At 43.7% G+C, this 13,865-nt stretch overlaps 1 protein-coding gene across 3 annotated transcripts in view; it reads left to right on the forward strand.

Annotated features, from left to right (window-relative positions):
- The window catches only part of ATP8A2 (ATPase phospholipid transporting 8A2), a 1,034,865-nt gene that overhangs the window by 318,464 nt on the left and 702,536 nt on the right, over positions 1–13,865 (forward strand). For all 3 annotated transcript variants that reach the window (XR_013224076.1, XM_077298312.1, XM_077298313.1), the window contains 4 exons: positions 6,444–6,609; positions 8,381–8,508; positions 9,791–9,868; positions 12,758–12,846. Coding sequence is in view for 2 of the 3 variants with exons in the window: in XM_077298312.1 (XP_077154427.1) it covers positions 6,444–6,609; positions 8,381–8,508; positions 9,791–9,868; positions 12,758–12,846 (461 nt within the window). In the remaining variant the exon portion in view is untranslated. The remainder of the gene's footprint in view (positions 1–6,443; positions 6,610–8,380; positions 8,509–9,790; positions 9,869–12,757; positions 12,847–13,865) is intronic.

Below are 13,865 nucleotides of genomic sequence, written 5' to 3' on the forward strand. Positions count from 1 at the left end.
CATCCACGTACACAGGGTTTGAACGCCCACATTGCTAGACTAATCTCGTTAGAGATGATGCCCTACCGGTTGGTTGAAAGCGAAGCTTTCAAAGCCCTGATAGCCTACGCAGTACCACGCTATGACCTACCCAGTCGACACTTCTTTGCGAGAAAAGCCATCCCAGCCCTCCACCAGCATGTCAAAGACCGCATTATCCATGCACTCAGGCAATCAGTCAGTAGAAAGGTGCACCTCACAACAGATGCATGGACCAGTAGGCATGGCCAGGGACGTTACGTGTCCATCACGGCGCACTGGGTTAATGTGGTGGATGCAGGGTCCACAGGGGACAGCCATAGTGGGACAGTTCTGCGTAGCCCATGGTCTAGGAAACAGTTGGCAGTAGGCGTTCGACACCCCTCCTCCTCCTCCTCCTCCAGAAGCGAAAGCTCGTCCACAGAGCGCAGTCGCCCTACCACTCCATCCGCAGCTGCCAGTGTTGCACACGAGGTGTCCCATTATGGAACAGCTAGTGGTAAGCCTCAGCAGGCTGTGTTGGAATTGAAGTGTTTGGGCGACAACAGACACACCGTGGACGTTCTGGCCGAGTTCTTGCAGCAAGAAACTCATTCATGGCTGGGCAGTGTACATCTTGAGGCAGGCAAGGTAGTCAGTGATAACGGAAGGAATTTTATGGCTGCCATAGCCCTTTCAGAACTGAAACACATACCTTGCCTGGCTCACACCTTGAACCTGGTGGTGCAGTGCTTCCTGAAAAGTTATCCGGGGTTACCAGCCCTGCTCCTGAAGGTGCGAAGACTTTGCTCGCACATCCGCCGGTCGCCCGTACACTCCAGCCGTATGCAGAACCATCAGCGATCGTTGAAGTTTCCCCAGCACCGCCTATTAATCGACGTTGCAACAAGGTGGGACTCCACACTGCACATGCTTCAGAGGCTGTGCGAACAGAGGCATGCTGTAATGTATTTGTGGGAGGATACACATACACAGGCAGGCAGTTGGATGGCAGACATGGAGTTGTCAGGTGTGCAGTGGTCGAAGCTACAAGACCTCTGTCAAGTCCTTCAGTGTTTTGAGGAATGCACACGGCTGGTAAGTGCAGACGACGCCATCCTAAGCATGAGCATCCCACTAATGCGTCTGCTGATGCAAAGTGTGACACACATTAAGGAGCTGGCATCTGCAGCCGAGGAGGAGGGAAGCCTTGATGACAGTCAGCCATTGTCTGCTCATGGGAACTCTCCTGGACGAGGTGGCGGACGAAGAGGAGAAGGAGGAGGAGGAGGATGATGGGGATGAATATTTATGGGAGGAGGAAGCTTCTCAGGGGGCAATAGAAACTGGTGGCGTTGCAAGGTCAGGTACAGGGTTTTTGCGGGATACAAGTGATGTTGATTTGCCAGCAAGTGCTCCTCAACCCAGCATAAGCAGTGATTTGACACCTGGAACATTGGCCCACATGGCTGATTATGCCTTGCGTATCCTAAAAAGGGACCCCCGCATTATCAAAATGATGACCGATGACGATTACTGGTTGGCCTGCCTCCTGGATCCACGCTGTAAAGGGAAATTGCAAAATATCATGCCACATGAGAACCTTGAGCAAATATTGGCTACCAAATAAGCAACTCTTGTAGACCGTTTGGTTCAGGCATTCCCAGCACACAGCGGCGGTGATGGTTCTCACACGAGCTGCAGGGGGCAACATGGCAGAGGTGTTAGATGTGCACAAATCAGAAGTGGCGTTGGACAGAGGGGTTTTATGACCAGGTTGTGGAGTGATTTCGCAATGACCGCAGACACGACAGGTACTGCTGCATCAATTCAAAGTGACAGGAGACAACATTTGTCCAGTATGGTTACGAACTATTTTTCCTCCCTTATCGATGTTCTCCCTCACACGTCATTCCCCTTTGATTACTGGGCATCTAAAATAGACACCTGGCCTGAATTTGCAGAATATGCATTACAGGAGCTCGCTTGCCCAGCTGCTAGTGTGCTATCAGAAAGAGTATTCAGTGCTGCTGGTTCAATACTGACCGAAAAAAGGACTCGTCTGGCTACCCAAAATGTTGATGATCTAGCCTTCATTAAAATGAACCAATCATGGATTTCTAATTATTTTGCCCCACCTTCCCCTGCTGACACGTAGCTTTCCTGTAAAAAGGTCTTGCTTTTGGACTCCTCTTACTGACTGCTCCAATTCCTCCATTTGCAGCTGCTGAATGTCCACCATAGGCCATTTTTACACCTCCCTAAATGGGCTGACTCCCCCCACGGGGCCGTGGTCACCACTTGGCGCAAGCACTCTTGCGAGTGCCGTTTGTCTGGACAGGTGGGTGTGCCCACTTTTGGCCGACGGCACTGGCACAGGGTCCCTCATAGTACAAGGAAGTGTCTCTGGCGGTGGTGGTGCTCACCCAACGTCAGACACACCGTCGTAATATGAGGGGCCCTGGGTCAGTACCGCCGCCCACGAGATAGTGTCCCCCCCCAGCTCAAACAGTGCTCTACCACTTGCAAAACTTACCTCTTACTGCTCCACCACTGTTTAGTCTGTGCTGTTAAATCCTTCAATGGCACTGCCATTACAAATTTGTTGAAATGATAGATGATAGTAAAAATATACAGGTGCCCTGCCCTCCATTTAGACCTGTGAATACTGTGCGCGAACTACCACTGTCTGCTACTCAGCAGAGGAAACCACCCCTGTACCTAGCTTTGCCACCTGTTTGTTTAGGAACTTTTTTTGCAGACATTTAGCCGACTTTACTATTTTGGCCAACTTACTGTGTCAGCCACTTCTTCCAGTTGTCCTCCACCGAACAAAGCAGTGCCGCCAGTTTACTCCTGTTACCAGTTTAGAACAGCATAGAGCCTACTTTTTAATTTTAGGCCTAGTAAGTCTGCGCCACTCCTTGCAATCATCCTCCGCTGACCAAACCAATGCTGCCTGTGTACCCCTGTAACCCATTTTAAACTGCATTGAGCCTAATTTTTTATTTTAGGCCTAGTAAGTCTGTCTGCGTCACTCCTTGCAATCGTCCTCCGCTGACCAAACCAATGCTGCCTGTGTACCCCTGTAACCCATTTTAAACTGCATTGAGCCTACTTTTTTATTTTAGGCCTAGTAAGTCTGCGCCACTCCTTGCAATTGTCCTCCGCTGACCAAACCAATGCTGCCTGTGTACCCCTGTAACCTATTTTAAACTGCATTGAGCCTACTTTTTTATTTTAGGCCTAGTAAGTCTGTCTGCGTCACTCAATACAGCTGTCCTCCACTGAACAAAGCTGATCTTCAATCTTCTGGCTTGTGGCCTATATTTAGAATATGAAAATGCATTTGGCCTACTAGTTTGGTTGGGCCCTACTAACGGTGTCTGCCGCTGCTTGCTTTTCTCCTCCACTGAATAAAGATGAGCTTCAATTTTCAGCATATATGAGATATTAAACTGCATTTGGCCTACTTGTTTGGTTGGGCCTACTAACGGTGTCTGCCGCTCCTTGGTGTTCTCCTCCACTGAACAAAGCTGAGCTTCAATCTTCAGGCTTTCGGCCTATATTTAGAATATGAAAATGCATTTGGCCTACTTGTTTGGTTGGGCCTACTAACGGTGTCTGCCGCTCCTTGGTGTTCTTCTCCACTGAACAAAGCTGAGCTTCAATCTTCAGGCTTTTGGCCTATATTTAGAATATGAAAATGCATTTGGTCTACTTGTTTGGTTGGGCCTACTAACGGTGTCTGCCCCTCCTTGGTGTTCTCCTCCACTGAACAAAGCTGAGCTTCAATCTTCAGGCTTTCGGCCTATATTTAGAATATGAAAATGCATTTGGCCTACTAGTTTGGTTGGGCCCTACTAATGGTGTCTGCCGTTCCTTGGTGTTATCCTCCACTGAACAAAGCTGAGCTTCAATCTTCAGGCTTTCGGACTATATTTAGAATATGAAAATGCATTTGGCCTACTAGTTTGGTTGGGCCTACTAACGGTGTCTGCCGCTCCTTGCTTTTTTCCTCCACTGAACAAAGCAGTGCCGCCTGTTTACTCCTGTTACCAATTTTGAACTTCATTTGGTCCACTTTATTATTTGGGCCTACCAACTGTGTCTGCCACTCATTACAGTTGTCCTCCACTGAACAAAGCAATGCCGCCTGGTTAGTCCTGTTACCAATTTTGAACTGCATTTAGCCTAGTTACTTACCTAGTTACTTACTTACCTAGTTACCAATTTTGAACTGCATTTAGCCTAGTTACTTACCTAGTTACTTACCTAGTTACTTACCTAGTTACTGCATTTAGCCTACTCACTGTGTCAGCCTCTCATTACAGTTGTCCTCCACTGAACAAAGCAATGCCGCCTGGTTAGTCCTGTTACCAATTTTGAACTGCATTTAGCCTAGTTACTTATTTGGGCCTACTCACTGTGTCAGCCTCTCATTACAATTGTCCTCCACTGAACAAAGCAATGCCGCCTGGTTAGTCCTGTTACCAATTTTGAACTGCATTTAGCCTAGTTACTTATTTGGGCCTACTCACTGTGTCAGCCTCTCATTACAGTTGTCCTCCACTGAACAAAGCGATGCCGCCTGGTTAGTCCTGTTACCAATTTTGAACTGCATTTAGCCTAGTTACTTATTTTGGCCTACTCACTGTGTCAGCCTCTCATTACAGTTGTCCTCCACTGAACAAAGCAATGCCACCTGGTTAGTCCTGTTACCAATTTTGAACTGCATTTAGCCCACTTTATTATTTGGGCCTATATCTATGTTTCCTCCTCATCCTGCCCATTGCCCAGCCAGTGCTAGATGAGTCTACTGGTACATTGACCCAGACCACTACATTCCCCTTGCACTCTACAGAGCCAGAATCTGACCCTGCTGAAAGTCAGGTTCCCCTTCCCGCATACTATACCACCTTACACGGGGACAAAGAGGAAGGTGCAGATGAAAGTGCAGGTTCCTTCATCAGGTGGGGGGGGCATACTCGTTGGCGACGTCACTGGCATAGGGCCCCTCAGAGTACGCAAAAGTGTCACTGCCGGTGGGAGGCGCCCCCGCCGTCAAACACACCGCCGTACTTTGAGGGGCCCTGTGCCAGTGCCAATACGAACGAGTGTGCCCCCCCTGCTTGCTCAGGATCACAGCACTTGCAAAGTTGAAATACTTACCTCTCCCTGCTCCACCGCCGTGACGTGGTCCACGTTTCCTGGGCCCACGAAAAACTTGAGCCAGCCCTCCCCCCCCCCCACAACTTTAGCCAAATGACCCCCAATTTTCAATGCCTAACTATTATTATAAGGTAAATTAAGATTGACAAGCTTAAGTAACAAGAATGGATGTTTTTGGCATTAAAATGGGCACTGTAGGTGTTTTCCTGTCCTCCACTCACTGCCGACTTTGCTTCCCCATTGACTTGCATTGGGTTTCGTGTTTCAGTCGGATCCCCACTTTTCGCAATAATCGGCCGATTTCACCCGACCCGACTTTTGACAAAGTCGGGTTTCGCGAAACCCGACTCGATCCTAAAAAAGTAAAAGTCGCTCAACTCTACTTAGAAGGATTCAGCTCATCAGTTTTTAATCACGTGATTTCATAGACCTAATGTAAAGAGAAGAATTATCTGGGTAGAAAGGCAAAAAGAGAAATTGTAAGGACACAGTGCTATATAATATGATGGCTACAATATATTAAAGGGAACCTGTAACCCCCAAAATCGAAGGTGAGCTAAACCCACCAGCATCAGGGGCTTATCTACAGCATTCTGTAATGCTGTAGATAAGCCCCCGATGTATCCTGAAAGATGAGAAAAAGAGGTTAGATTATACTCACCCAGGGGCGGTCTGGTCCGATGGGCGTTGTGGTCCGGGACCTTCCATCTTCATAGGATGACGTCCTCTTCTTGTCTTCACGCTGCGGCTCCGGCGCAGGCGTAATTTGTCTGACCTGTTGAGGGCAGAGCAAAGTACTGCAGTGTGCTGGCATCGGGAAAGGTCAGACAGGCCCAGCGCCTGCGCACTGCAGTACTTTGCTCTGCCCTCAACAGGGCAGACAAAGTACGCCTGCGCCGGAGCCACAGCATGAAGACAAGAAGAGGACATCATCTTAAGAAGATGGGAGGCCCCGGACCGGACCGCGATGCCCATCGGACCAGAACCGGACCGGGACCACCCCTGGGTGTGTATAATCTAACCTCTTTTTCTCATCTTTCAGGATACATCGGGGGCTTATCTACAGCATTACAGAATGCTGTAGATAAGCCCCTGAAGCTGGTGGGCTGACCTCACCTTTGATTTTGGGGGTGACAGGTTCCCTTTAAGAGGATAAAAACTTTGATGGGAGTGAATTTTTTTATTTGAGGACCGTCCAATGCAAAATTGCATGGTGTTATGACTTTCATAGCATGTGGACCATCTGGGTGTCATTTTCCTTATTGTCTCTCTAGAACTCTACTAAGGCACCACTGAAGAGGTCAAACGTAGAGAAAGTCACCAACGTACAGATCTTGGTCCTGTTCTGCATCCTCTTGGTCATGGCGCTTGTTAGCTCTGTTGGGGCTTTGTTATGGAACAGGAAATATCAGGAGACTAACTGGTATCTGGATGCTAATGGTAAGTTCCTACCATGTAATGTCTGGTGCTTGTTCATTCATTATTGGCCTAGTGAAAGTTTAATTATCATTTTTTTTATTTTCGATTTAGTCCATAATGCATTGCTTAATTTATTGTAGTGCTACAAATTCCCTGCCTGCTGCCACCACTAGAGGGAGCTTATGAGCTTACTGCATACTGTTAATGTATTAAAATTAGCTCCTCTATTGGTGCAAGAGAAAACATTTTAAAGAAGACCTGTCTGGACCCTTTAATATTCACCATAGTTGTATACTGTACATCCTTATGCTATGCAGATTCTTTTATGCAAATCACCACAAAGTGTTGTGAGAAGACAACTGGTAAATTACTGAAGGGAAGATATGTGTTACTGAGGATGTTAGCTTCAGTGATATGAACTTGGAAAAATGCTCTAGCACACTAAGTGCTGAGAGGGTTTAATCGGCCATATTATGGACTGGGTTTTTGTGAACATCTGAAGAGTGGGTGGGAGGCTGTTCACCATATCTCCACCCCAGGGTGTGGTCCAGAAGGTCAGTGTGCAGCCTTTGGACTCATTCAGTGTTCAGTGTGTCTGGAGATGAGAACTCCAGAGTACTGCTCGTGTTAAAGAGAACTGAACCTAGTTTTGTTCCCCTGAGCGGGAGGATCCCCGCAGCCACACACACTGTACTGTATGCTATTTTTGTTTTTCCTGTTATGCCAGAAGGGCCATGTTTGTTTACCTAATTTTGGACTGGTTTATGTAATATGTTTTTAATAAACCAGTTAAAAACTTAAACAGAAAGTGTTCTTGTGACTACCTCTTTAAAAAGCCGAGTGAGTTGATCTACCACAGTGTGTTCTTTTCGTCTCTCTCACTGCCCTATGAGAGAGGACAGTGTCACAGTAGATTTACTACATCAGATGTCGCATGATCTCACGGTCTTCTCAGTACATTCCAATTGATTGACAAGTGAAATCAGTAAGGTCATGTGATATCTTGCAGATATTTTGTAGTATGGCTGGTGAAGCAGCTCTGACATGGTCTCTTCTTATTGGACTGTCAGAAAAGAAGTGTTATCTTCCAATTGTCAATTATTAATTCATTTTACAACGGCACTGCTTTGTGCATTATATGACTAAATTAACAGAGAACATAACAAGGAAATGAGACACCAAAAGAGAAAATTAAGACGCTGCACAGTGTGAGGATGTATGTACAGTGGAATTTATATGTACTTTTGGTAATTTACAGTGTCATTGCTGAGGCTATGTTATCCTATCCGATGTTATGTTAAAAAAAAAATCAATAAAAATTATGTTTAAAAAAAAAAGTCTACACACCCCTGTTAGGCTATGTGCACACGTAGGAAGGGTCTTCTGCGGGTTCTCCCGCAGCGGATTTGATAAATCTGCAGGGCAAAACCGCACGTTTTATCGTGGTTTGCCTTGCGGTTTCCGCTGCGGGTTTACTCCTGCACTTGTTTTACTATTGATGCTGCATATGACATGACCATGTAAAATGCAACTAAGAGAATGTCAGGAAAGTCCTTCTAGAACAGCTGAACTTTATATGAGATTAATCAGAATGACTGTAAATGATGGCAGTCGAGTACTGACTACTATGTAAGATGAGTGTAAACGTGATTGGCTAATTCTGAACACAGCCATGTTGTAATCCATACAATAAATGTAATAATGCCATAGGGACCACTGTCAAAATCACAATAATTGTTATACTACCTAAACAAGCAATCAGTTGTTTCACTGGGTCCATTTCTCTCCACAGAGGCAATTTCTAATAATTTTGGGTACAATCTACTCACATTCATCATTTTGTACAACAACCTCATCCCCATCAGTCTCCTGGTGACCCTGGAGGTGGTGAAGTTCACTCAGGCTCTTTTCATTAACTGGGTGAGTAATACATATAGTAAAAGTTTATCTTAAATCGATGGTGGACTTTATTCAAAGAATAAATGTCATCTTCAGAAACCTTTACCTACGATAATGCCAAGAGAACCGGTGCCCGCGTATAGAGCTGCCTCTTCTGGAGTTCAAATAACCTAAGAGGCCAAGAAAAAGCAATAGAATCCACAGCTCATCAAAATTTATTGAATACAGAAATTCATCAATACATAACAACAATAATCCACAAGGTCACATAAATCAGTACATAATAGAAATGGCGACAGAGGTACAGAAGTAAGACAGACTGTGTACCCTCCCTAAACTTGACAAAGCCGCAGGTGGCGGTGAAACGCGCGTCGAGGTGTGCAGCAGTCCATTCCTCTAAACCATGTCTACAGGTAAACATAATTTACAATAATAATTCACAAGCATGTAACAGGTCCCGACGGGCACGCTTCCACCAGTTCTAATTATTGGCCAACCTGTCGGGGAACGTTTACCCCCTTGTATTATTGCCTTTTCTGGTTACTACGTTCTATATTATATGGATTGGCGTCCCCATTTTTAGTCATGTCCACTAGCATGTTTGTTTCCAATTAATTTCTGATTTTAACGATATCTAATTTAATAAAAATAATTTTAAAGGTTATGTACTCCTATGGTTATTTAGTTAACCATTTTTGTATATGATATCTATTTATGAGTTCAATTATCCATACATTTCAGTGGGTCTTACATCTTTTTTGGTGTTTTCTTGGTGCATTTTTTTCCCTATAGGCTGAAAAATACACATAAAAAATTAAGTTTCAATTTTAAATGCGGAATCCCAGTGTTCCTGGACTAGAAAAATGCATTGAAAAAGCTATGTCAAATCTGTACAAAAAACACACAAAAGAAACAAGAAAAACCCAATAAGAACAGATCATAACAACGTATTTTGATGCTGACACTTGCTGAAAAAATGCAGCTTGAATAAAACCATCATTTTTGCACTTGGGTGATAGGTAGGATAGCTCAAATTTGCTTTCTTGAATATGAGATATTTTATTACCACTGATTTGCAGGGTGTGACCATAGTAAAGCGCTGCAGAATATGTTGGAGCTATATAAATAAAATTATTATTATTATTATATACTACAGGCACAGGGTGCACGACCCTAAATGTGGTATGCAACACTATGATTTATGTGCTTAGACTAAAACTAATTCTCCTAAGCAAAATACAGTCATGGATGTCAGGGGTAATCCCAGCATGAATTATTAATGTGGATTTCCTCTTTGTTCCAGGATAGAGATATGTATTATGCAGAGACAGACACCCCCGCAATGGCCAGAACATCCAACCTGAATGAGGAGCTGGGACAGGTGGGGAGATCCATGTGGCTTCTTTCTCTCTCATGTATAGTCGTGGCCAAAAGTATTGAGACTGTCACAAATTTGGGTTCTCACAGAGTTTATTGCTTTGCTGTTTTTAGATCTCTTAGTTGGATGTTTCTATGGTCACTGAAGTACAATTATCAGCATTTCAGAACTTTTTAAACATTTATACACAAATACATCAAGTTTGTGTAAAGTCCCAATATTTACAGCGTTGTCCTTTATTTTTCAAGACCTCTGCCCTTCGCCCTGGCAGCTGAATATCAATTTCTGGGCCAAACCCTTACTGATGACCTCCTATTCTTGCCTAATCATGGCTTGGAGTTTTTCACAATTTTTGTTTCCTCTACCCTCTTCTTGAGGATCGACCACAGGTTCTCAATGGGACTGAGATCTGGAGTTTCTTGGTCATGGACCCAAAATTTTAATGTTTTGTTTCCCGAGCCACTTAGTTATCAGTTTTGCCCTGTGACATGGTCTTGATCATGCTGGAAAAATCATTGTTCATCATCAAACTGCTCCTGGATCGTTGGGACAAGTTGCTCTTGGAAGATACTTACCGTATATACAGTACTTGAGTATAAGCCGACCCGAGTATAAGCCGAGACCCCTAACTTTGCCACAAAAAACTGGGAAAACTTAATGACTCGAGTATAAGCCTAGGGTGGAAAATGCAGCAGCTACCGGTAAATTTCAAAAATAAAAATAGATACCAATAAAAGTAAAATTACCGTAATTGAGATATCAGTAGGTTAAGTGTTTTTGAATATCCATATTGAATCAGGAGACACATATAATGCTCCATACAGTTCATGATGGGCCCCATAAGATGCTTCATATTAAAATATGCCCCATATAATGCTGCATAAAGGTTAATAAGGGCCCCAAAAGATGCTCCATAGAGACATTTGCCCCATATAATGCTGCACAAATGTTGATTATGGCCCCATAAGATGCTCCAGAGATATTTGCACCATATGCTTTTACTGTGATAAAAAAAAAAAAACATACTCACCTCTCGTCGCTCAGGCCCCCGGCACTTGCAATATTCACCTGTCCTCGTTCCACCGCAGGGCGCTGCTGTGTCTTTGCGCGCACTAACCACGTCATCCCGCTCTCTGACCTGAGCTTCACAGCAGAGGACGCGGAAGACTGAGTCCGGCGGTGGAACGAAGACAGGTGAATCGCGCAATGCTGCTCACTCTCCCCATTATACTCACCTGCTCCGGGCGCGGTCCCTGGCAGCTTCCCTGATGGTCTCCGGCGCCGGCAGCTTCTTCCAGCATTGAGTGGTCCCCGGTACCGCTCATTACAGTAATGACTATGCGGCTCCACCCCTATGGGAGTGGAGTCGCGTCCATAGTCATTACTGCAATGAGCGGTACCACGTGACCGCTCAATGCTGGAAGAAGCTGTCAGCGCCCGGAGACCATCGGAGATGCAGGGACCGCGTCGGGATCAGGTGAGTATGTCACAGCCGCCGCTCCCCCTCCCCCGCCGACCCCCTGGGACAATGACTCGAGTATATGCAGAGAGGGGCACTTTCAGCCTAAAAAATGGGCTGAAAATCTCGGCTTATACTCGAGTATATACGGTAGATCCCATTCTTTATTCATGGCAGTGTTCCCGGGAAAAACTGTGAGTGAGCCCCTCCATGGATGAATTGCCCCCACACATGGGTGGTCTCAGGATGTTTTACTGTTGGCATGACACAGGACTCGTGGTAGCATTCAACTTTTCTTCTCCGGACAATCATTCTTCTAGATGTCCCAAACAGTCTGATGGAATTTTATCTAAGAAAATAACTTTATCCCAGTCCTCACAATCCCTGTACTTAATGCCGTTATTTTCTCTGATGTTCTACCGTGTACATGAGACCTTAGTTTTACACATTTATGTTTTACTGTCCGTGTGTGAGCCATGACTCCCACACTGACTCCGGGTCTCCTGACCCGAACTCAATCCACTCATATATGCCTATTAAATTCGGGTTCAGAACCGGCCTAAAACGTCCGTTCAGATTTCTGTGTTTCATCCGTCTGCTGGATCCAATTTTTATCCATTTTTGTACGATTTTTCAAGTATGCAAAAAAAGATTCCAAGCTTCTCCTACCCATTAGACAGTAAGGAACGCACAGCTCTTGGATAACACACTGATACCATCTGCGTGCTCTCCTTCTCTTTCTTGGACCCATTGATTTCAATGGGTGATATTAATACCTAGCAAAAATGAATGTCTCCGTTTTTGTTTTTTTGTGTGTGGACACTCGGTCTGCAAAAAAAAGACATGTGAGCAGCCCCATAGACTATAATGGCTACATATTCTATCCGTGAAAAAACACAGACCATGTACGTGAAAAACGGACGTCTGAATAAGGCCTTGGGTTTGAGCAAATCTTCAGGGCTCGAACATTCAAATTTCACAATTGTTCACTACAGTCCTTTCAAATTCCCTTCGAAAATAACAATTAAAAATACTGCCATCATCTGGCAGCAAAAGAAAATTGCAGCTTTAGGAATAATATCCCAACTGGTATACAGATATTTCCACCTTATTATTTCTCATCAGTGGACGTCTGTTTATACTGAATAGTTTGTTAGGAGTTACCAGAGAGCATAATTTTAGGGATGTAATAGGATGAATGCATTCAGAAAGTCCTCCACTGAATGACAAGAAAGTAATAAACTTATTTCTTAAGTTTGTAAAGTGAATAGAACAAATTATTCCCTTTTGTCATATTCACCAAATATGTACCCGAAACTGAAAGTTACACCCAAATATTTACAGCAATGTGTCCAGCGTAAATACAAACCCCCGATCGTCTCACGTAAATAGTTTTGACAGTATTTGATATCTATTTCTTCCTGCACTTTTAGGTTAAATACTTGTTCTCAGACAAAACTGGAACGTTAACGTGCAATGTAATGCACTTCAAGAAATGCAGCATCGGTGGCATCACATATGGGTAAGTATGTCGGCGTCCGACTTATCAATATGGTCCTTCTAAGGTAGAACGCCGGGAATAACAAGGTGACGCATAGAACAGATTAGATTGTGTATCTCATCTTCCTTTTCTGGACCTTCATTTTTTCTTATTGATTTATTTTATCAATGTTTGTTGCTATTTTAAAGTATTTTGAAATAAATTATATTTCTATGAATTAATTGTGAGAAGAGTTTAAGGGGAAGGATGTTCTTCACTATTTTTTATTGTTTCAATTTATCCAAAAATAAGTGCATTTGCAAGAGGTTTTTATGACAAAATTAATCATTTTATGTATACAGCTCCTAGGCAGAATAATGCGTCTTCCTGGTAGCAGACAACAAACAATCTCTGTGTAGTCTGATCCTACAGTTATCCAAAATGTATGCTGGTAAGAGAAAGGAGTGTGATCTCAGCATCAGACGACACAGGTTTGTGTGTAATCTGTTACCATAGGTCATCACTGGATTAGAATACGCTAAATAATGTGATTATATTACGGTCTATCGTATATAAAGTTAGTGGCTGACGATATAGAGTAATGGAATTAAAAAAAGTCCAATTTAAGTGATAGCACTTCATTCAACATGAAACAAATCCCACATATAAGATACATATGAGGGTACAAGAAGAGATACAAAAAATGTAATAAAATAATAGTTTTTATTTAAATCATCTTAAAACCATAATATAAAAGACAAAAGCAGAAATACGCTACAGGGGATGCCTAGCAAAATGAGGGAAAAGCAGTAAAATGAGGGATAAAGATTAAAGATAACAGTGCAGTGACTCCCTTAAAATAGCAAACCACAATTTATTAATTGATCCACTCAAAAGACCTATTTTAAAGTGGAAAGCATACAGGCAACTCTATCATGAGGCAAGAAGATGAATACCGTTATATGCCTTCTAACAGCATGAACAAGATGGATCAGAAAATAAATGCTTACATAAGTAATGCTATGTTATCAACCAAGTACAGAGCTTGTCAAAGATAACTA

The sequence above is a fragment of the Ranitomeya variabilis genome, chromosome 3 (genome assembly GCF_051348905.1).
Source record: "Ranitomeya variabilis isolate aRanVar5 chromosome 3, aRanVar5.hap1, whole genome shotgun sequence".
Lineage (NCBI taxonomy): Eukaryota > Metazoa > Chordata > Amphibia > Anura > Dendrobatidae > Ranitomeya > Ranitomeya variabilis.